Below are 23,647 nucleotides of genomic sequence, written 5' to 3'. Positions count from 1 at the left end.
TTTATGGCTCTATATGTTCTTTACATCGAAGGTTTTATGTACCAATTGAGACGGTACATTTAGGTTTAGGTTGTTATGGAATAAAAATGTGACACAGATGAATCTTTACGGTTATTTCTACTTGGTCCTGGATCTATTCAAACCAAACCCAAAAGCCGGCATTTTATTTCCATCTTTATGTACTAATTTTCATATTTTAGTGTTGCTTTATTGCTGTTTATTTTTACTTGGATTTTACTGCGGTCTCTCTTTTAAGCGACAGTAATGTTTCTCTTGTTAGAAATAAACTTTGATAAATTCAGTGGAAAATAAAGTCAGAAGAAAAATGAATTTCTGCACATTAACATGTAACATGTTGAGGATGTGTGTGAATGTGTCTGAAAACCACACAGACAGAAATGTTTCATAAACATCAGTCACACTGTCAGCACCTTTTTGTAAAGTAGCTCTACTTTTTATCTTTCTAATCTTTCCATTTGATCTCCTGGTTTCTGAAAAATGAAAAAAGCAGACAGGAAGCATAAATATTCCTCTTCACTGGTGTCACATAAAGACACAGGATGCTGTGACTCGAGAACTGGATCTTATGTGTCATAAATAACGGAGGAAACAGAACAAACAGTCCGGTGTCACAACATGAAGAACGAATACAAAGAGCACAAAGCCTCTCCGTCTGAGGAGAACCTTCTGATGTATCTGGGAACATACGTGCATGTGTGTGCTGACATGCAGATATAACATCACGGCCAGCAGATGGACCGGCATGCATGGATTGCTCATGTAGATTTCTGATTAGAACGCTTCCCTTACATCCCCCAAGGTCACTATATATGTGGATCATGCACATTTCTGGTTTTGCATTAATGCTGAAATCACAACTGAGGCAGACTCCATATTTGTCTGCATCACAGAGAATCCACATCCACCGTCTGCTCAGATTTATGCACCTGAACCGCAATCTAATCCAACATGAAACAACCTCTGTAAGCCTGTCTCCACACAGGTCAGGAATGTGTATGCTCACTGATGCAGAAAATAATTATTACAACATCTGCTGTTTTCTTTACAAAGTCAGGCCTTGAACACAGACAGTTGTGTTTGAATTTTAATCATAGGAGTGTAATAAGACAGTATGTTCTAAAAGACATGAAAAAAGTCTGAAAATAATTCAGTACATCAGGAGAGTCAAACTCATCTGAGTCCAGGCTTCAAATTCAGCCCAGTTTGATCTCCAGAGAGCAGTAAAACCACAATAATCTATAAACAACCACAACTCCTAACGGCTCCTTTGTTTTAGTGCAAAAATGTGTGTTCTGAAAATATTCACATTTAAGGAATTATACTTTTAGAAAAACATCGTGAACAACCTGAAATTTATGAAGAAAAATAAGTTCAGTTTCATCAGCATTCATCCTCAGTTTATCATTTCCACATTACAACTTCCAGATCACAGAGTGTCTACAAAGGAACACAACATTTAGTCACCTGGAGCTGAACCACAGAGGATTTACTTTATGATGAAAACGACAAGTCAGACTAATAGGGCTGCACCTAACGACGCGTCGACGAGTCGTCTGAGCACGACACGTCATCAAAAGCGGAAGTGAGCGCGCAATGCAACAGAAATTCCCTTCCAACCGGAGCGTGGAACACGGACAAACGTCGGCGCTGCATCGTGCAGTTATTATGTATGCACGCTGCAGCGCGGACGTCCGCGTTTAGATACAGCTGTATAGTAAACGCTGACATCCATGTTTACGATAGAACGCAGACATCGGTGCTGCAGCGTGCATACATAATACATGCACGATGCAGCACCGATGTCCGTCTGTGTTCCGCGCTCCGGTTGGAAGGGAATTTCTGTTGCATTGCGCGCTCACTTCCGCTTTTGATGACGTATCGTTAGGTGCAGCCCTACAGACTAAAAGACAAAAAACAACAAAAACACCACAAAATATTATGAAAATGAGACAGAAAACAACAATCAAACAAAGAACAATCCAGTATTTCACTTTATGATCCAAACAACGTGTCATGGTCTAAAAATGATTTTAAATTTATAGTTTTACTAATTTACAATCTGTAGTTAATGTCTTCTCTGTAATTTTTACACTTTGAGGACCGGATTGGACCCTCTGGAGGACCACTTTTGGTCCACTGGCCTCATGTTGGACCCTCTGGAGGACCACTTTTGGACCACGGGCCTCATGTTGGACCCTCTGGAGGACCGCTTTTGGACCACTGGCCTCATGTTGGACCCTCTGGAGGACCACTTTAGGACCACAGGCCTCATGTTGGACCCTCTGGAGGACCACTTTTGGTCCACTGGCCTCATGTTGGACCCTCTGGAGGACCACTTTAGGACCACAGGCCTCATGTTGGACCCTCTGGAGGACCACTTTAGGACCACAGGCCTCATGTTGGACCCTCTGGAGGACCACTTTTGGACCACGGGCCTCATGTTGGACACCTCTGGAGGACCACTTTAGGACCACAGGCCTCATGTTGGACCCTCTGGAGGACCACTTTAGGACCACAGGCCTCATGTTGGACCCTCTGGAGGACCACTTTAGGACCACAGGCCTCATGTTGGACACCTCTGGAGGACCACTTTAGGACCACAGGCCTCATGTTGGACCCTCTGGAGGACCACTTTAGGACCACAGGCCTCATGTTGGACCCTCTGGAGGACCACTTTTGGACCACGGGCCTCATGTTGGACCCTCTGGAGGACCACTTTTGGACCACGGGCCTCATGTTGGACCCTCTGGAGGACCACTTTTGGACCACGGGCCTCATGTTGGACCCTCTGGAGGACCACTTTTGGACCACGGGCCTCATGTTGGACCCTCTGGAGGACCACTTTTGGACCACGGGCCTCATGTTGGACACCTCTGGAGGACCACTTTAGGACCACAGGCCTCATGTTGGACCCTCTGGAGGACCACTTTTGGACCACGGGCCTCATGTTGGACCCTCTGGAGGACCACTTTAGGACCACTGGCCTCATGTTGGACCCTCTGGAGGACCGCTTTTGGTCCACTGGCCTCATGTTGGACCCTCTGGAGGACCACTTTAGGACCACAGGCCTCATGTTGGACCCTCTGGAGGACCGCTTTTGAACCACGGGCCTCATGTTGGACCCTCTGGAGGACCACTTTTGGACCACGGGCCTCATGTTGGACCCTCTGGAGGACCGCTTTTGGTCCACTGGCCTCATGTTGGACCCTCTGGAGGACCACTTTAGGACCACAGGCCTCATGTTGGACCCTCTGGAGGACCACTTTTGGACCACGGGCCTCATGTTGGACACCTCTGGTCTACATGCACTAAATCACATTTAAATAAGATATATTTGAACTGGAAAACATGGACGAATGTGCATGTTTCTGTAAATGTAGTCAACAGATAATCAGCTGTTCATATAATACAGTTTATGACTGTACGCACGTTCTAACTGAACAAAAAAAGAGACTTAATGGTAAAACAACAGCACTGGATGGAAACAACCTGAAAATACATGCTTTAAAGTATCAACTAGGGCTAATATAAAACTTTTTTCCTTTTTTCTCTTTCTAGTCTCGAACAGAAAACATAAAAGTGTGCCGTGGTTCCAGTCAGAGGACATAAAAAACAGCAATTTGTCAAAATCACATTAATCTCAACAGTTTGCAAACACGATTTTGACAACATAATGCCGTTTAAACCGGTTCTGGATGGCAGACAGCACATTCTGTGTCAGTTACAGCATTTTCCCTGGTGATTTTGATCAGTATTTGCAAAGACTTCAGTCATGAGATGGATTAGCAGCTCCACAGTCCTTCTCCTGTACGTTAAAGTTGGGTGTATGAGGAGTCCACACTTTATGTCTCGCTTTCACAAACACAACAGTCTCTGCTTCAACTGGTTCCCACATCATCGTCATCATCATCGTGACTCCATGAGAACATGCAGGAGAACGTTCTCATCACCGCGTGTCCTTTTCAAATGCAAACCCTCTCTAAACCATTCAAGGCATATTTATAACGAGAGAAGTCAAAGCACGCAAAGAAAAACCCAAAGCCTCCCCATCTGTGCCCATTTTAGACTGAATGTGAATTGGCCTGAGCGTCCAGCGTTTGAAGCCTTTTCAGCGTCTGCAGAGCTTCTATTTGATTTGGACACCAGCTCTTGGCAGCCTCCAGTTTATACAGTAAATGAGAGTTTTGGCTGCAGCAGCCAGAAAACCAAAATTGGATGAGTCCTTTTTCTTTTTTTTCCTCCGTTTCCCTCATTCTCTCCCTGTTGGCACCCGGACTAATGTTGTGTTCCGTTTTCAGCTTCGTCTGGTTTGGGGACGTGTTTGCTCTGTGAGGCAGACAGGAGGGAAAACACAACACAAAATAATAATAAAACAGCTAAATTAGAACGATAAGTTGAGGAACGTTAGAAGAACAGCTGATAATCTGAAGGCATAAGCGTTTAAGGGAGAAAAGGTATAAAAAAAAGAGATAAAATTCAAACAGAGATTCTGGAATGAAAGCTGATATTTCCTGTTGTCTTAAGATGAAGCTCTGGAACCAGGAGGAGAAAAAGAGCTGCTTTTCTGTCTCTAATTTTACCTGAATGTAAAGGCCATTTGTACTTGATTAGTTAGAATTTGGGACATATATATTGGCTTGATAAATAAAATGACTCATGTTTAATGAAGAGGCTTCAAATTTAAAATAATAAAAAATTATCTGGAGTGAAATGATTTACAACCAGTAAAGCAAAATTAAATATCTGAAAACAGTTTTAACATGTTTATGTAAACTGAGTGTACAATCTTTAAAATGAAAAGAAACATTTTTCTATTACATTTTTTCTATTGTATTCAAAATTCCTGTTTTATTTTATTCCTAAATCTGTTCTGTTCTAATTTTTTTAAATTCCACTCCATATTTTTTATTTTATTCTATTATTTTTTTCTATTCTATTCATTTTTTAAAAATTCTATTCTTTTCTAGCTTCTATTTTTTCTATTGTATTATTTTTTATTATATTATAATAATTTTTCTAATTTAATTTTTCTTTGTTTCTACACTGAAAAAAATGATTTTGTGCTGTCATAGGCATTAGATGATCATATTTACTGATTTTTACGTAATTACAGATATTTACAATCTTTATTAATAAAAATGAATAAAATCAACATGAGTCTTTCTTTTCTGAGATGAATTTGATTAAATCACATAAAACCAATGACATTGGGTTTCATAAAGGTTCGGACAGTAGGTGGCAGCATTCACCTACTGCGTTGTATGCAAGTAAAACCAAAGAAGAAGAAGTTGAGCGCGAAACTTTTCACCACAAGGCACTGAGGCAGTGAATTGGTCCACCACATGTCTGGAGTTTGGTAAGAATTTTCTTTTTCACGTCAGTCTGTGTATTTTTCATAAGTGTTCAACAATGAATAATGATATTTTAAGTAAGATTAACTTTCAGTGTTCATCTTAGCTGCGTTGTAACTTTAACTGACCGCCGTTTCTATTTCCATGTTTACTGAACCTGGACTAGCTTAAGTAAACTAGTTTCTGTGTAGCAAGACACGATTTACGGTTCGTTGTACAGCTAAAGCGAGTTTCTTTAATTTGTCATTCATCATTAATGACAATGCAGAACGGTAAGTGCCTGCTGCATAATATTAATAATCCTCAGAGATGGGCGCCCTGTCTGTGATATGACGCAGAACAGTTAGTGGCTTCACTCATGTCCGTCTAAAGCTCGAAAATGTAGATAATTAGTGGCTTGCAGGAGGTTTCCGCAGGCTGCGCAGATTTCAGCCTAGATACATCGAAAAATAGCGCTGTATTGAATTTATATTAATATTATTGAGCAAACATGAAAATAATGAATTGCGGCGATTCCGGTGTACTTTTCAAAGCAAGAGCTCAGGCGGGAGAAAATCCTTTTGAAAATACCTTCTTTTCACTTCATACTTTTATTTTGAAGTTGTGCCCGGGGAAGTTGTTCGGTCAGAAAGGTCACGTACGACGTGCTTATTCGAATCTCCGCCGAACGTTCATTGAACGTTGTCTATAACAACGGTGGCTGCAGGTGAGCACTGGGTATGGTTACATGGAGTTTTTTTTAAATTCGGAATTAATTCATTCGGAATTAAAGTTTTGTGCTTCGCGTTTACATGGAAATATTCTGGTTGGGCAGCCTCGACTTGTGCTAGCCCGCTTAGCCTAGCGCGGCTCCTTAGAGGTAACTGCCAACATTCAGTCCAACAGACTTTGCAGGTGGGAAACAAGGTACTTTTTTTGAACGACAGCAACTATCCAAAACTTACAGTCTATCCAGGGTACACTGGCTTCTCACATTTTTTCTAAATGACTGGCTTTTGACGTTATGACGCAGCATTATGCTCTTTCCTTTCTCTGCATTCAGCTGTCGGGTCATGTCTCTGCTCAGGTGGCATCTGTGTACATATTTAGCACATCTTAATTGATGTGAACAAGATCTTTTCTTGTAGGAAAAAGGAACAAAAACGGCGAAACTATTATATGGATCAAAATTGTAATTGTCACTAATACTAAAAAATGAAGTTTTAAGCAATGTTCCTACCTAATTTTATTAATCAAATAACATCGTTTGTGATCTCGTCTTCCCTCCTCTGTGCCATTATGTGTGTGCTGCATGCCAAAAAAGACCCGTTTTTGATTTTAAGGAAATAGTTTTTCATAAATGTATGGGCCAAAAGTACTCATGTAAAGGTTAGGCAATCAGCACGTTCAGTGAAAGATGAGTAACGTGTGTATCTTATTTGCCTGTATTGACTAGTTCACAGTAGGTCACACCCCTCTTCATCCTTGTGTGAACCAATGGGAGAATCGCTGAGAACCACTGATTTGCTGAGAATATTGATGCACACAAATGCTATATATAATCTCAATGGAGTGAAACTACAGTCCCGTTTTATTAGATTTGTTTGTATGTTCTAGATCCATAAATTGCTTGCTAACCATTAACATTCAATTTCTCTTGTAGATAGCCAACCTCCCTGAACTTCTATATTTGTCTTGCTGTGGCAACGCTGTGTTCAGGGCAACCTCCTTATGGTAGTAAGTATTACTTTTTATTTATATCTTTACTTTATATTTACTTTTATGATAATTGGGAGAGGGCTCAATATCTCTGTAGCATTGCAGTATTCCCTTTAACACATCTGTTAGTTATTTTAAAAGTTATTGTATTTAAGTTTGATTTCAGGGCCAGACGTGCATTTTTTTTGGAACACTCCTGGCATGTGTGAACAGCAGGACACATATGTTATATGCTAAATTATAATCATATTTCTATGAATGTGGTTGGTAGGAAACAAATCCATGATCAACTATGTGGCCAGGAACTTGTGGAAAATAGCTACTTGTGTGTTTATTTTATTATTTATTAATTGGTAAAAGTGACGATTTTCTCCTTCCTGTTTTACCTGCAGGTCTTTGGATGTGGCAGTGTAAAGTGTGTGACAAACTACTTTCTAGTAGGTATGAGTTACTAAAACATTTTAAGCTAAAACACAGCCATTATGGACGCAATTTCAGATATCCATGTGTGTATCTTGATTGCCCATGCACTTTCACTTTGTGGAAAAAACTTTTAATTCATGTTTATCGAAGCCATTCCACACAAACAACTCAACAACCATCAAAATTGGCCACATTCTCTTGTCAGATTTGTGCTTGCAAGGATATTTCATCGGAGCGAGATTACTTTATTCATATAAATGATCATCTGAGGCGGCATGAAACCATTACTTGTGTTTTCGATAAGTGTGAGTTTCAAACTAACATCTACAGTACTTTTAATTCCCACAAAAATAGGAAACATAAGCCTCATACTTTAAATGACTTCAAAGCTGGTGTGGTTACTACCACTTTTCAGCATCAACAATTGGTTGACTCTGCTGATGATTACCCCTCAACAGATATAGATGTGCAATGTACCACTCTGTTCAATTTAGACAGTGACACTGACAAAGTAGAAGACCTTCCTAAAGTGATAGAACAAAAAGTTGCATCTGTACTGCTGAAGCTGGAAAATATTCATCATGTTTCCACCACAGCTGTTGATGAATTGCTGGATGAGATACACTTTGTATTAAGCTCTGCATCTATTCCTGTCACGTTTGACATTATTTCTGATATCTTAAAAAAACACAACATTCAAATAAACAGCTCAGTCATTAAAGAACTTGCGGCTGCAGTTTGCCAAGCTCACCCACTGGGGAAAGCTATAGGCAGAGGAGGTCCCCTTGCTACTGGCTTTAAGCGCAAACAGTTCTACAAAGAACAATTTTGTGTTGTTGAGCCAGTGGAATTCATTCTTAATACCAAGACAAATCATACTTTTCAGTACATTCCCTTACTACAGTCTTTGCAACAGGTACTTGGAAATACTGAAGTATTAAAAGACATTTCTGACTTTCACAGACCTTATGAAAATACTGCTGTTGAGTCTGAAAAGCAGCTTTACAGGTCTATAAGGGACGGTCTATTCTTTAAGGAAAATTTCTTCTTTTCTGGTGAGGACTGGAAAATATTAAATTTCTACATTGATGATTTTGAAATTTGCAACCCTCTTGGCACATCACGGAAGAGACACAAGTTGTGTGGTGTTTATTGGACGTTAGGTAATTTGCCACCAGGTTCTCATTCCACTCTCACCTCTATCTATTTGGCAACTCTGTGTAAGACTAATGACTTAAAGACATACGGATATGCTGAAGTTCTAGAACCTCTTTTGCAAGATCTCACTACTTTAGAACACCAAGGTGTATTCATTTCAAAGCTTGGAAAGTTTATTAAAGGAACAGTCCAGTGTGTCATTGCAGACAATCTCGGAGCTCACGGGATAGCGGGCTTTGTCGAAAGTTTCTCGGGACAATATATCTGCAGATTTTGTACAGCCGAGAAGTCGGAAATAAATTCTAAAGACGTTTTGTCCGGTGTCTTTGAACTTCGAAATAAAAAGCAACATGATGCTCATGTTAAGTCTGCACAAGAGAATGGAACACATTGCTTTGGAGTAAAAAGAGCTTGTATTCTAACTGAGCAGCTTACTCATTTTCACGTTACCCGAGGCTATCCTCCTGATATTGTGCATGATTTATTTGAAGGCATTGTCCCCTATGAGCTTGCCCTTTGCTTACAGCTGTTGATCTCAAAGAAGTATTTTAGCCTTGATAATCTAAACACGTTGATACAAAAATTTCCTTACAAATGGAGTGATAAAACCAACCGACCTCATGCTATACCCCGAACCTATGCATCTAAAAAGACTATTGGTGGCAATGCGCACGAGAATTGGGCCTTGCTGAGATTGCTGCCCCTTATCATTGGAGAAGTAATACCAGATGGTGAGTCAGCTTGGCAAGTTATTTTAGACTTAAAGGACATTGTTGAACTGGCTGTAGCCCCTGTTCAAAGTAGTGAAACCATTGCATATCTAAGTTGCAAAATTTCTGAGCATAGAGATAGATTGCTAGAACTGTCCCCTGATGTAAAACTCTTGCCAAAACATCACTTTTTGGAACATTATCCTCAAATGATTAAGTGTTTCGGTCCTTTAGTGTCACTATGGACTATGAGATTTGAGGCCAAACATAGTTTTTTCAAACAAGTTGCGCGGCACACTAGTTGTTTTAAGAACATAGCACTTTCGCTGGCATCCAAACATCAGCAAATGATAGCTTATCATATCCGTTCTCCCAGTCTCAAGAAATACACATTTGAAGTAACACACGTGTCCACTGTCCCTGTGGATATTCTAAATCAGCAGGTGGCATCAACCCTCAGGCAGAATAACCCGGACATAACTGAAGTTCATCTTTCAAAAAGTGTAACATTCCGAGGTATCAATTACAGAAATGGAATGCTAATAGCATATGGGTCTGCTGGAGGACTCCCTGAATTTGCAGAAGTTACTCAAATGTGCATCATCCAGGACAAGTTGAGCTTTATTGTCAAAGTGCTGTGCGCCTGGTACAGGGAGCATTTTAGAGCATTTGAGCTGACCACATCCCCTAGTAGAGAGGTTGCCCTGGTTTCACTCGAGCAGTTGACTGACACTTATCCACTCGCTGATTACATGGTTGCAGGCATGCGAATGGTGACTTTAAAACGACACATAATCATCACAGGTTTGATCATTTAACCTTTTATCCTTACATTTTATCGAGATGGACATGGTATAAAATTGCCATGAGATCTTATCTGCCCTTGCAAATGCCATTTCATTTCGAAACATCCAGTTCATGTCATTGATTTCATTAAAAAATTCTTCCAAGTTCACAGTACCTTGCAAGATTTTATAGCTCTATTCCAAATATTATTGAAGTTATATTATGTTTTTTAAGTTTGGCTCTCAAAGCTAAATTTCACAACTTTTTTAACTATTTGGATGTGATACCAGTTGCATTTTTTCTTTGGATTGGGTTGAAATATGTACTGATCATTCAAGAAACTGCAAGGATAATCTGCAACATACATTCAAGTTCTGAATTCTGAATGAGTTGGCATGAAATGACCTGGCTGTCAAAAATGATATCATTGAACTATTTACAACATGATAAAATATTCTGTTTGCTTTTTGTCTTTCTCCTCTCCAGAGTGAATCTATCAAAAGATGGCTGGTCAGGTTTTCCTGAGAATCCTCATTGGTGGGGACCATGATTCGAGAAAACTAATCCTTGAGACTGGAATTCCAGAGTCTGTTGATGAACTTTGTCTCAAAATAAAGAGTTCTTTTGGACTTGTCAAGCCATTCAGGCTTCAGTACCAGGACAAAGACTTTGGAAATGAATACATGAACCTCTCAGCGACTTGTGAAATTCAAGACCGAAGTACTCTGAAAGTTATATTCTTTTCCAGTGAGGCCACAACCTCTAGCAATGAGTTAAGGCCACCAGTGACTACTTCAAGCTTTACTACTCCTCTGACCCAGGCTGGCATGGTACCCACTTCAGCCTCCTCCCTAGATGAAGACGATGCTGTGTCATTTGATTCATGTGACAGCAACAGTACAATACTGTTTTCTTCTCCTGAGCCTATGTCGTCTCCTGAGACGAGGTCACGTTCTTGGCCCGAAGTCTTTGTGGTACCTCACTTTACATGTGCTGCAGAGCTCCAACTTGAGAGGGCAAATGCAGACTTCAAAAAAGATGGAACTTTGCTCTCACCACCTCCGAAATTGAGATCTGATGTTCTCGAGGGTATGTCTGAAGAAATTATGAAGTACACCGCTTACCCCAAGGATGGTCAGCTCGAAGAAGCCGCTAAGGCCCTCACAAAGACTCACCCCTGTTTGCGTGAGAGGGGATCTGAAACTGGCTATGATGGATGGAAGCAATACCTGAAGGTGAAGATGGCTAACTTGCGTTCTATTCTTGGGAGACATGGACATCCAGAAGTCACAGTTAACTCCCTGAAAAACAAGCGTCAGGGTCAGGGGAAACCTGCTGCCAACATAAAGAAGCCTAAGAAGGCAGAGGTGAACTTTCTTCCTTGTTACCCAAAAGGAGAAACCAGAGACAGTCTGGAGAAGCAACGGGTTGCTCTTTTGACTGAGGTGAAGAAAAAGAACAACGGAGCAGTGATCAGAGAGAAAATGCAACTTACCTTCTCATACAGAAGACAAGAAGTGGTTGAAAACATGCCAATGGTTGCTGAAATCCAAAACAGATGGCCAGCTCTTTTTGAGGCTGAAGAAGTAAGTACAATGAATAGAACCAAAAGCATGTTGCTATCAACTATTGCACTTACATTTTCCACAAACCTGTGGTGTCCTGTTTGCTATGGCAGGTTGTTCAACAGTATGATTTGTCTTTTCATTTTATCCATTAGGTTAACGCAGAGTTCATGCGGATAAATGTAATGCCTCTTGAATCACGGTTCATCTCTCAGTTGGACAAGTACACAGACAACCTGATGAAGGTATTCCGCAACAAGGGGGGAGTTGCAGGAAAGAAGATCCGTCAAATAATGTCATTGAAAACTAAGGTGTGTACTCTGGAAGTTTTTCATTGTCAGGATAAAAGTGTCACTTATACTCAATACTTAAACTAAATCTATTTTTCACTGCAGACAGATGCCATACACATCAAGAGAGAGTGCGTCCTAAAATGCCTGAGTGTCTATCTGAATGAGGACACCAAGCCACTCATCAAGGAATACTCTGTGAGTAGATTTGTTAACATACAGAAACATAATTTATTAATTCGGGAAAAAATATCTGCTGTCTTTTGAAATTAATGTGGTAATTATCTTGGAAATACTGAGAAAATAACTGAAAAAAAAAATTCAGCCCATTTCTTCTGATTGAATGATGTAGTGCTATGATGGAGTTAGTTACTGATATCGCACAGACGTTATGCGTGGATCCAGCAGTGTCTTCTTGCTCTGTTCATGGGATGCAGATGCTTCTGCTCTGAGCCCTTGTTCTTTGCCGGGTGGGCGAGGGACAATGAAGTACCGGCTGTGTAGTGAGCAAATGAGTGGTCAAAAAGAGGGATTCAGATAAATTCTGAGATAATTATCTAATTAATTCAGAAGATTTTTTTCTCCAAAGTAATGCAGTATTCTTCTATATTAAGATAACTATACGTGACTGAAAACACGTCAAGAATATATGATCCTAAAGTCTTTTGAAGTCAATCTAAGTAAGTTTCCTTGGAGGCATCTTGACTTTTAAAATTACAAAACACTGTTTAACTTGTTTTTTTTTTTTATCTGTGCTGGTCTCCCTTAGAGTGTCGACATAGATGATATGGAGAGGGACTTTCCTCTGACCACCATGGGGGTCTATGTGGTCAGAAAAGAAAATGCAGAGCCCAAAGAAGATCCTGAGGATGTGGGAGTACTGATCGAAGGGGTAGAGGTCCTTGCTGGATTACCAAGTATCACTTGTGGATGTGCCATGCTGTTTGGATTGATCTATGCACTCAATTTGAGTTACCCACAAGCGTGGAAGTGCACATTTGAGGTGTTCCAGAAGATACTGATGAACCTAGATGGTAAGAGGCTTTCACCAAAAGTTCAGTCATTGAAAATCAAGATGTTGCAGTGATCTATATGGTGCAGTCATGCCTCACCAGTGGACTCTTTTTGACTCTTCGTTCTATACTTTGAATCTTGGACTTCTTCTGATGAACAAAAAATCTTGGACACTATCACATTGTTATTGCTGCGCTTAAAAGTATACCTGGTTTTCCATTGGACATTGTTTGACTCAACATACCAAAGGGTGCATTTTTGATGCCTATGCTTTTTGTGTTAAGTGTGCAACACAAATTCTCTTGTGTGGATAATGACATTACTTTCTTGTGAAGCACCTCTCAGTATATTTTCAGGGCACTGACTTTTTTGAAGTTAATTTTGTTTTCACTATGTTTTCTTTGTTGAAAAAAAATTACTTCAGCCAAGCTTAATGTTTGACTGTTTTGTTTGATTTGTAGTCATAACAATTAGTGGGAAAATTGTAAACAAAATAGATTGTTCAAACTGCAGTCACTTGTCTTAGCTCATGTTTTCAGCAGGTGTATTAAGTTTGTTATTGAAGATTTATCTGCATTGAAAATACCATTGTTGGCATGTTAGATGTTTAGATATTCAGTAACAACATTAGGACATCTAGCACAAACCTATTTTAAAATGCTTTAAGTGTGATGACATTTTGAAACTCCAGAGTCTAGTTAAAAAAAAAAAAAAGAAAACTTGTTGAGTTTATTGTAGCAAAGGAGTCACTTATTGGGTGATGTTTTACACTCTGATTTTGCAAGAAAGAAGTGTTGCAAGACTGTTAACACTAAACTTTTGCCATTTTCGTTAAACTGTTTGTTAAAACCAATAAATTGGTTTTAATTAAAAATGTGTGCCTTTCTGTGATATAATACATGTGACCAAATAGATGAAGTGTAAATAACTGTAATATGTACATCAGCATATTTAAAATATTTGTCATTTATTTATTTATATATTAAATATATTATTAACAGTTTTACATAAACCTTATTAACAGCATTACATAAACTTTATTAAGAGTTTTACATGAACTTTATTAACAACATTACATAAACTTTATTAAAACTGTTGCATAAACCTTATTGACAGCATTACATAGACTTTATTAATATGTTAGGTAAATTCTATTAGCTGTTGTTACATGAAATCTCTGTAGTCCTTTCATCTCAGTTTTATTTGATTCTATTACATAAATTTTATTTTCTGGTTGGCATTAGAAAAACTTAATTCAATTGGATGGAAATTTGTCATGTAATTGAAATACGTAAACCTGAGTAAATGGACCGAATAATTTTTTTCAGTGTATTCTGTTCTGATTTTTTAAAATTCCACTCTATATTTTTTATTTTATTCTATTATTTTTTTATTCTATTGATTTTTAAAATTCTATTCTTTTTGCTTCTATCTTTTCTATTGCATTAATTGTTTCCACTGTATTAATTTTTATTATATTATAATATTTTTTCTATTTTATTTTTTCTTTGTTTCTATTCTGTTCTATTTTTTCTATTGTATTAATTGTTTCCACTGTATTATTTTTATTATAAGATTTTTCTTTGTTTCTATTCTGTTCTATGTTTTTTTAATTCTTCTCCTGGAGCTGGAAGACTTCATCCTGTTTGCCTTCCAGCAGTAATGTGTAGAAAGGTCTGACCGCTGCTGAGACATATTACAGTCAGGACTTTTCATTTGGGTATCTTTAACACTTTAAAGGATTTGTTTAAACTCGAGTTATCTCCAGAACTTTATGCATTCACACAGAAAACAGCCAGCCCAGTCCTTTCCAGCTTCCAGATTTAAACGTGGTGATTAGTCGCTGCAGCTCAACACAAAACAGCAGCGAATGCTCCGTCAGCAAAAGCTCTGGCAGCGCTCACGTTTCCTCTGCTGATAAGCAAAGAAATGAGGAGCAGCGGTCAGCACAAGTCCCTTATTAGTGCAGAGCTGCTCTTCTGAACGCCCAGAACTCACAGAATAGATCACAGCGTAGGAGGGTTCCACAGCTCGTGCAGATGAAGCCAGAAGAGCTGACTGTGGGCTCTGGAAGATCCACATGTCATCATTTATTTACTGAGTGTGAGATTAGTTAGTGACTGTTTGTTCTCATTCATAGAACTCATTCTCATCGCCCCAAGGTCTGCCTTTAAAAAAAAAGTTATTTTGTGGTAGAAATCTGCATCAGTTTGCTAAAGTGGTCCCATTTATTCACATTTAGCTTCATGTTTACATCTCTAACTCTCTCTGCTGTCTCAGTTTTATTAGTTTTGGTGCCAGATCAGCAGCTCATTTCTGTTTTTTTCCATTCAGTTTTGCTCTTTATGACCTATTTCTAAACTGACATCATTGCAAGAGAAGCTAATTTACAGCAAACTGGTAATACTAGAATGTTTTCAGAACATTCAATTGTAAAAAAAAATCACTAAAACATAATAAATAAGGTTTGAAACTGAAAAGGAAGTGAAAACTACAGTTGTCTTGGGGTAGAAATCTGCATAAATTCCTATTTTAAAGATGCTATTGGCTCTATATACTGCTAGTGTTTCCTCACATTCAGCTTTCTGTAGACTCATTTGTAAATATGCATCTCAAACTCTCTCTGTTGACTCAGTTTTATTAGTTCTGGTGCAGCTTATCTGTGCTTTTGTTTGAAATTTTGCTCCTTACAGTCTATTTCTGAAGTCAGACTGTTGTTATTAGGCTGTTTTTGTGACATTTAATTGTGAAAAATCACTAAAATGTAATAAATGAGGCTTGAAATTGAAGAATTTAGTTTGTCCTGATCTATTTGTTAGAAAATGTTTTTTTTTCTGTGTGTGGTAGAAATCTTTATTACTGCTGCCATTTCTCTATAGATATTCCCAAATCATTAAATTTTGCTTTCTTTTCTTTGATCTTGACAAACATTTATGAATTTCAAACCTCTAAACTTTCCTCTGTTGACGATGTCTGAGCCCAGATGGATAAATGATGTTAAAGTGACATTATTCCACTAGACATCAAGCATTCAAGTATTTACTATTAATTTACTCTGTGTAATTCCTATCAGCAGCATTAAAACCCTTGATGCCTTCATAAGCTCCAGAGCTGAAGGAAAACCCAGAGTTGCGTGTCTACCATGTGGCCAATTAAACTACTTGTAGTGGCAGAAAATAATAAGACGAACCTTAAACCAAACCAGCAGGGTTCCAGCACCTGTGGCGCCGGAACCTTTGAAGAAATAGTAGAATGTAACGGCATAACTCAACATCAATTTGCATCAAGATTATGGCAGTTGACCCTGCTGCCACTCAGCAGTTTAGAAAACTCCTCGTACCGCTAATTAGAGGCTAATGATACGACTGTGAGGACTGAAACAGCGTGTTGCATCATTTAGACTGAGACACTTACAGACTTTCTGCTCTCTGTCATCATTTACCTCAGGAGTGTTAAAGTCATCTTAGTCCAGGTTCCACATTCAGCCCAGTTTGATCTGAAGTGACCAGTAAAACCAGTAAAACCAGTAAAACCACAGCATAATAATCTATAAATAACCACAAGGCCAGAATTTTCCTTTGTTTTAGTGCAAAAATGTTCACATTTAAGGAATTATCTTTGTACAAAACATCAGGAACAAGCTGAAATTTCTGAAGAAAAATAAGTTCAGTTTCATCAGCATTCATCCTCAGTTTATCATTTCCTCATTACAACTTCCAGATCACAGAGTGTCTACAAAGGAACACAACATTTAGTCACCTGGAACTGAACCACAGGGGATTTACTTTAGGATAACAATGGCAAAAGTCAGACAAAAAACAACAAAAACATGACAAAATATTACAAAAATAAGGCACAAAATGACAAAAATGAGAAAAAAATGACAGAAAATGAGACAAATGACATGAAATAAAACAAAAAGAGCAAAAGTTCAATGAAAAACTTACAAAGCGACAAAAAAACGGACAAACAAAAAATAGACAAATAGACAAACCAAAAAAACCCACAAAACGAGACAAACGATCTATAAAACAATGAAGAAAGCAATTACAAAAATGAGAAACAAAAAGACAAAACTTGAGACAAATGACAAAAGTCAGTAAAGAAACAACAAAAACAAGACAAAATATTACAAAACTGAAATAAAAAATGAACAAAAAAACTAGACAAAAAAGTTACAGAGTGACAAAAATGGACAAATAATGAAAATGAGACAAAAACGACAAAAAAAACCCAAAATATTACAAAAATGAGACACAAAATGACAAAAGAACAAAGAACAATCCAGTATTTTACTTCATGATCCAAACAACTTGTCATGGTCTAGAAATGATTTTAAATTTATACTTTTACTGATTTACAATCTGCAGTTAATGTCTTCTCTGTAATTTTTACACTTTGAGGGCCGGATTGGACCCTCTGGAGGACCACTTTTGGACCACGGGCCTCATGTTGGACACCCCTGACTTACAGTGTTAATTATTGCAGTGACTGTGCTCTGATTTGCAGATTGGGTCACTGTGTATAAGCGACTGTAAGCTCTAGTAGATCCACTTCTCTCTTCTAATGCAACACCTCTATACCAGAATCCTGTTCAATATGTGACATTAATGCAATTTAACAGACCTCACAATGCTTTTTCTAACTTATTTTTTTAACATTTCTTCTCAAGCCCATGATGCAGAAACTGTGAAATTCCACCTTAACAGATTAGTTCTATCTGCTGCCACTCATTTCAAAATTAAGCCAGCAGCTCTATTCTGCATTTTACAGCCGCTGTTGTGTCCGTTGCACACAAACTGAACTGTAAACGTTCCCTTAATTGCAGCTCCATATGACTGTGCAAACCAATCCATAAATGGTGATAAAGAGCTGATAAATGCATGCATGGATTTCATGCTTAAGTCTTGATTTATTTCAATTTTTTCCTGTCTCTTGCATTCTCACACTAAATCACGGAAACGTCCAAACGACAGCTTTGTTCTTGTTTGTTGATTTTTTATTTTGGTTCCTCCCAGCTCCTCCTAGCAACACAACTGAGTATTAAAAGCTAAAAGCAGAGCCATAAACACATGGCGCCGCTTCCAAGACACAACCAACATTTTCTAACTTTTTTTTTAAAGAAAAGGCCACTTCACAGCTCTAAATCTAATCCAGCTAACATGTGGCCAGGAATGTGTTTTGGGGTGTAATGACACACACATGTGAGATCCAGAGGAGCTGAACCAGCGAGCTTCAGGCGGCTGACCTCTGAACCAAAGCGACGGCTGGTGTGAGGAGCCGCCTCTAATGAAGGCCTTCAGAGTGGAAACGCCGCCGCTCCTGTCATTTACAGAAATCGCTCTGAAAATGAAAATTCTTTTTGAGCTTTAATTTAGTCCGAGGAAGCCGACTGAACACACGTGTTGTGTTGTTGCAGCAAAGCTCCACTAAACGCTCACAGTGACACTCAGAGCTGCTCAGTCTTCTTCTGCTGGTCTTTAAGGAAATCTGAACCGAAGGAAAGGTGGAGCTGCAGAAAAGAACTGAATGCATTTTCTCTTTTGAAATTAATTTATCTAGAACAGGGTGTCAAACATCCCTAGTTAGATGGTTAAAGTTGTGTATCAAAGGATTGCATGGCTGCACCAGTGCATGAATGTACGGGAACAAAAAGAGGTAACAGCAGCCAGTCTGATGCACAACATTCAAACTGACACCACATGCTGATGCTGTCAGCTGTGTAAAGCTAAAACGCAAAACAAATAAGCTAATTTTCCAAACTAAAAGATGCACAAATGACACTAAAAGACAAAACAGACTCTAAAAGGAGCAAAAATAACACCAAAAGACTCACAAACCACGCTAAAAGATGCACAACCCAGACCATCAGGCTGCCTGCATGTTTGACAGCTGATGTCACACACTAAAAGATCCAAAAATCACCCAAAAAGAACAACTAACAGATGGAAAAATGACCCTAAAAGATGTACAAATGACACGAAAAGATGCAGAATATACACTAAAAGATGGAAAAATGACCCTAAAAGAAGAACAAATGATAATACAAGATACAAAATGCACACTAAAAGGCAAAAATTATACTAAAAGTGCAAAAAATGACAGTAAAAGATGCAAAAATGACACTAAAAGATGGAAAAATTACCCTGAAAGATGTAAAAATGACACTACAAGATAGAAAATGCACACTAAAAGATGGAAAAATGACAATAAAACATGCAAAAATGACCCCAAAAGATCCAAAAATGACACTAACAGACACACAAACCCAGACCATGACGCGTCCTCCTCCATGTTTGACAGCTGATGTTCCACGCTGAGGAACCGTCCTTTCTCCTACTCATCAGCGTATATAAATCCTGCTGATGAAGCACACATTTCAGATGTTGATCTATCAGTCCATGATCCCTTCTTCCCGTCTTCAGTAGTCCATCAGTGGTGTTTCATGGTCCAGACAAGCCTCTTTTTCCTCATTCTGTCGTCTTACCAACCGCTTTCTGCTGCGTTCTAAAGCTTTTGATCGGCAGTGTTTGCGTACAGAAATCATAAAAACTCGACACTTAATTAGACCTAATAACTGCTTTTATAATCAGCAATACTTCTATTATTGTACTATATTATGATATTGTCATCCATTTTAATTCCTGTAACCTGAATGAGCACTTTGAATATCTTCTAATCTGCTCTAATTAATTTTACAGCCACACAATCACATTAATTACAGAACCTCTGACTGGATCTGTGCTGGTTCCTTCCCTTCCTCCTCCATTATTCTCATTTCTGGTTCACCTGTTTGTCTAGATCGTATTTAACGAATAATCTTTGCTGCTGGTGATCAAGTCTTAGTTGGAGTATATGTTGTAATTGGAATCAATAATTGATGAGTAGTCAAGAGGCTACTGAAGCATTAACAGTCTAAATGCTTTGTAAGAATTGTGTGTAAACGTCTAAAAATGTTTCAACGATGAGTCTGAACAGTAAAACGTTGGGAAGAGTAAGATTCTGGTGGTTGTGTGTTTATTTATACTTTTATTCTTCTGGTTGTGGTTGTGATGGCAACTGCTACCTGCAGTCAAAGCTTTCATCAGCTGTGTTGCTGCAGATAAGAAGGCCTGTTATAGATCTGATTTTAGACTACATAATGTCCTGGTTGGGGGAAAGAATAATAATAAAAAGACTAACGTTTGCAAGAGCAGCCAAGGAAGAAATTTCTTAAAATTCCTGATGGTCTGTGAATAAATGAGAGCATCATGAACAGGATTAAGTGACCACAGAGAAGAGCCAAACATATGAACGAATGGAAACCAGGCGTGAACTAACCGTGACGTCACCCGTTGGTTTCAACGCCGAGAAAATGAAGCCCGGATTTTACTACTTCCTGGTCGCCATTTGGGATTTTTTAGAGCCAGTGACGTAAAAAGCGTCATCAAATAGACTGCAGAGCAACTAGGGGCAGGACCAGTCTATGGGGGGGCCAGACTGAGAGCTGAAGACTCTCTTATTTCTTATCATTCGAGACAAGACTGTCTATCAAGTATAGTCATGCCCCCTGGCTCCGCCAACTTTAATGATTTATTTAAAATTCAGTATTGATTTATTTTAAGATCGGCCACCTGATCTCTCATTTTGACCATGAAAACTAACGGGAAAAAAATCCTGAGCATTTTATTTTTTCCAAAAATGAATTGGGGTCTATGGAGCAAAAGCTTCTGGGAGCCAACCCAAGCGGACGGCGTGATATTGCAAGTTTTTGACACTTCCGGGTTGGCTTCAATTCTGGAGCCAGATGCTACGTCCATCTTTATATACAGTCTATGATGGAAACACAAGCTCAGTAAATGAAAATTCAACACCCTGAATAACTGGTAAAAAAAAAAAAGAACTGGATGTGGGAACTTTGGAACTATTCAGCGCTGAAAACACTGAATACGCAACTGAATGGATTAACTCCTGGTGCTGCTTGTGAAAAGACAGAAGGATGGAACACAATTAACAAATATTATTGGCTGCAAAACAATGAATCCTCATGACCAAAGAGAAGCCTTGACTTCTTCTTTTCTAGCGCCACCATGAGGTTGACATTCGTCGGCTGCTGGATGGATTGCAGTGATGTTTGGTAACACATTCAAGTTCTCCTCCAGATGGATTTTAACACCACAGATGATCCCCAGTGCCATAAGGACCATGTGTTGTCTCCATCAATCTGTTTTTTGGTAAAAAATTGGGACCAGCTGTATCTTGTGGTTAACGCTAACATTTTCATGCCAAAACACCAAGATGAGTTTCTTAGACTTGCTAAAAACATTAGCATGTTAGCATTGTTTTTGAGCAAAAACTGCTCACACTGAGTTCTGTGGTAATCTTAACCTCATGCTAGTCCTTTGTGCTAACTTTTAAAAAACAACCTATCACAGCTACTCACACTGTTGATAAAGTCTGTAAACCCAATCATTAGATTACTTTTGCTAATGTCCATAACTTGATTCTAAACTCTACTGATGTCTAAAACTTAACGGTTCCCAGTGCGGGGTCCAGCTTTTTGGCAATGGCCGCCAATATCTGACTATATGAACATTTGTGTGTGCCAGAATAACCACACATGTGATTATTATTAAGCACCTACACACACACAGAGTTTACCATTTAATCCATCATCTCATCTGCTGCTGGGGTTTTGGGCTTTTAGGGCAGGAAGGAGGCTGGCAGCATGCTAACTGTGAGAGAGTGTGTGGGGAACTGCCATCCTCCATGATGTAAATCATGAGCGATAAAGACTTCTTTTAAGGTTAGTGGTAGTTATGCTAAAGATGAGTTTCCAACATAAAATCAATCCAATGTCCTCTGAAGTGATGGAAAGTCATTTTTTGTGTCAAACTCTTTCATTTTACCAGAAATCAGAAATAAATTTAGTCTGTCATTTTAATTAATTAACATTTTATAGCCTCTTTTATGAAACCTTTAATTAAATCAGCATTGATGGAGATACAAATGTCATGTTTTTTGGTTTGTTTGTTTGAAAAGAGGATGCATTATTACTGGTGATGTGTTATTCTTCCATCTGCTCTCTACAGGAACTGCAGCCTCTGGTTTCCTGAGCTCTGATGAACTCTGACCAGCGGAGCAGTTAAAGGGAGCAGAAGGCATTTGAAGCTTTTTATACTGTATAGACATTTACTGCGCCTAACATTTATTTAAAAGCATCGTAGCTTCAGAGGCTTCTTTTTCATGATGAAGGTCAGTATGTTGACATGAGTGAAATGGATAGCTCAGAGCTTTAATAGATCTGATTCTACAACTCTGACCTGCAAACACCTTCAGTCTCAATACCTGCATAGAGAGTTTAAAATGAAGGTTAACCCTTTATATCATAAAGATCTGGAACAGCCAAGACAGACCAAAGCAGAAATAAAACCTTCTGAGATGTACCCGATATGGACACAAGTGGAACCTAAAACTACACGACATGCTGGTATTTAACCCTTTAAGCTTCAGTGTACCGCCGGCGGTACACCTACTAATTTGCATAGGAAATTCAAGAATGTCCGACGGCTGCAAACACGATTATACAAACACTATACGCCGATGGAAAGCTTAGATTCTCATGAATCCGCCGGTATAAACCACTTTCAGATGTGATTACCACAGCGGGTGAGAAAAACACATTTGTCCGACAAAAACGAATATCCATCCATCCGTTCTCTATACACGGCTTCAAAGCACACAGCGCAACTCACATTTCCAGGTTTATTATTACACACAGAAAAAAAGATTCCACAAAAAACGGCCATAATCCAACCTTTTACATCCAGACGACACAAGCCAGTAAACTATTTTATCCAAAACATGTCCTGAAGTCGGTATAAAATCCACGAATTGGTCGTTTTCAATTAAATGCACCTCGCGATGCAATATTCCCTGTATTTTTCGTAATTTTTTTTTATTTAAAAATAGAATATTAGCGATTTTTTTGTACTGAAAACGGCTGGAATTGACTGAAGCTTAAAGGGTTAATCCAAGATGAACCTATATTTTAGACCATTAAATTAAGGATTTACCTGCTTTTCGATACAATACAGGACTTTACCAATAACTAAGGCTCCTCTTACACTGATAATAGATCTGACAGACCTCTGCAATTTATGGTCAAATTAAGATTGTGTGAAGATGCTCAAAAGACTTCATGTTTCCTTTTTTGGTTCTCTGTGCAGCATTCAATAAACTCAGAGTCAGAAAGTGCCGATCATTAGCCCACACCAGCCATGGGAAATGCAGTGAAAGGCCATAACAAGCTGACGTCAACTCCAGTAGCTTTATTTCTGTCTGTTCTGCAACATGTGTTCACAGTTTGTTGGAAGATTAAATAATAAACAGCAGTTCAGGCTGTCACACTGAAACCGAAATAGTTGTTGTATTATTTTTTAATTTTGGAGTTCTTTCAAACACCAACTGAACACCGGATTCCACTTTTGCGTTCCCAGTGCATTGCAGGAGGTGACTCAGTGTGTTTGTCTGCATGGTGAGGGTCAACAACTTCAATGGGAGGGACTCACATGCACTCATCAAAACAGAGAACAGAAAAGCTCTGCTTGAAACAGAAACGGGATGACTGTGACTTTATGCTCAGCTCAGGA

At 38.7% G+C, this 23,647-nt stretch overlaps 1 protein-coding gene and 1 long non-coding RNA gene across 11 annotated transcripts in view; one reads left to right on the top strand and one right to left on the bottom strand.

The window, feature by feature from the left end:
• Nucleotides 1-23,647, bottom strand: part of LOC127530811 (uncharacterized) — a 232,295-nt gene that overhangs the window by 14,161 nt on the left and 194,487 nt on the right. The window lies entirely within an intron of this gene.
• LOC110950190 (uncharacterized) lies at nt 5,211-13,890 on the top strand. 9 transcript variants are annotated; one of them, XM_051938339.1, is made up of 7 exons: nt 5,211-5,377; nt 7,015-7,088; nt 7,463-7,511; nt 10,634-11,733; nt 11,868-12,023; nt 12,108-12,200; nt 12,772-13,890. In XM_051938339.1, the coding sequence occupies exons 4-7, from the start codon at nt 10,651-10,653 to the stop codon at nt 13,087-13,089; spliced, it is 1,650 nt and encodes a 549-aa protein (XP_051794299.1). In that variant the 5' UTR covers nt 5,211-5,377; nt 7,015-7,088; nt 7,463-7,511; nt 10,634-10,650; the 3' UTR covers nt 13,090-13,890. The 9 variants fall into 9 exon arrangements, 7 of the variants coding, with proteins under 7 accessions (XP_051794299.1, XP_051794301.1, XP_051794298.1 ...); XM_051938338.1 differs by lacking the exon at nt 5,211-5,377 and adding an exon at nt 5,925-6,078 and having other exon boundaries at nt 7,463-7,507; XM_022192645.2 differs by lacking the exon at nt 5,211-5,377 and adding an exon at nt 5,925-6,078.

The sequence above is a fragment of the Acanthochromis polyacanthus genome, chromosome 18 (assembly GCF_021347895.1).
Source record: "Acanthochromis polyacanthus isolate Apoly-LR-REF ecotype Palm Island chromosome 18, KAUST_Apoly_ChrSc, whole genome shotgun sequence".
NCBI classification, from domain to species: domain Eukaryota; kingdom Metazoa; phylum Chordata; class Actinopteri; family Pomacentridae; genus Acanthochromis; species Acanthochromis polyacanthus.
The sequence above is the reverse complement of the archived record's forward strand: the minus strand, read 5'-3'. Positions and strand labels throughout refer to the sequence as shown.

Coding starts and splice junctions, on each gene's coding strand:
- LOC110950190 (XM_051938341.1), top strand. CDS start 10,651: ATGGCTGGTCAGGTTTTCCTGAGAATCCTCATTGGTGGGGACCATGAT. Junction 12,024..12,107: donor TAATGTCATTGAAAACTAAG/GTGTGTACTCTG, acceptor TTTTCACTGCAG/ACAGATGCCATACACATCAA. Junction 12,201..12,771: donor CACTCATCAAGGAATACTCT/GTGAGTAGATTT, acceptor GGTCTCCCTTAG/AGTGTCGACATAGATGATAT.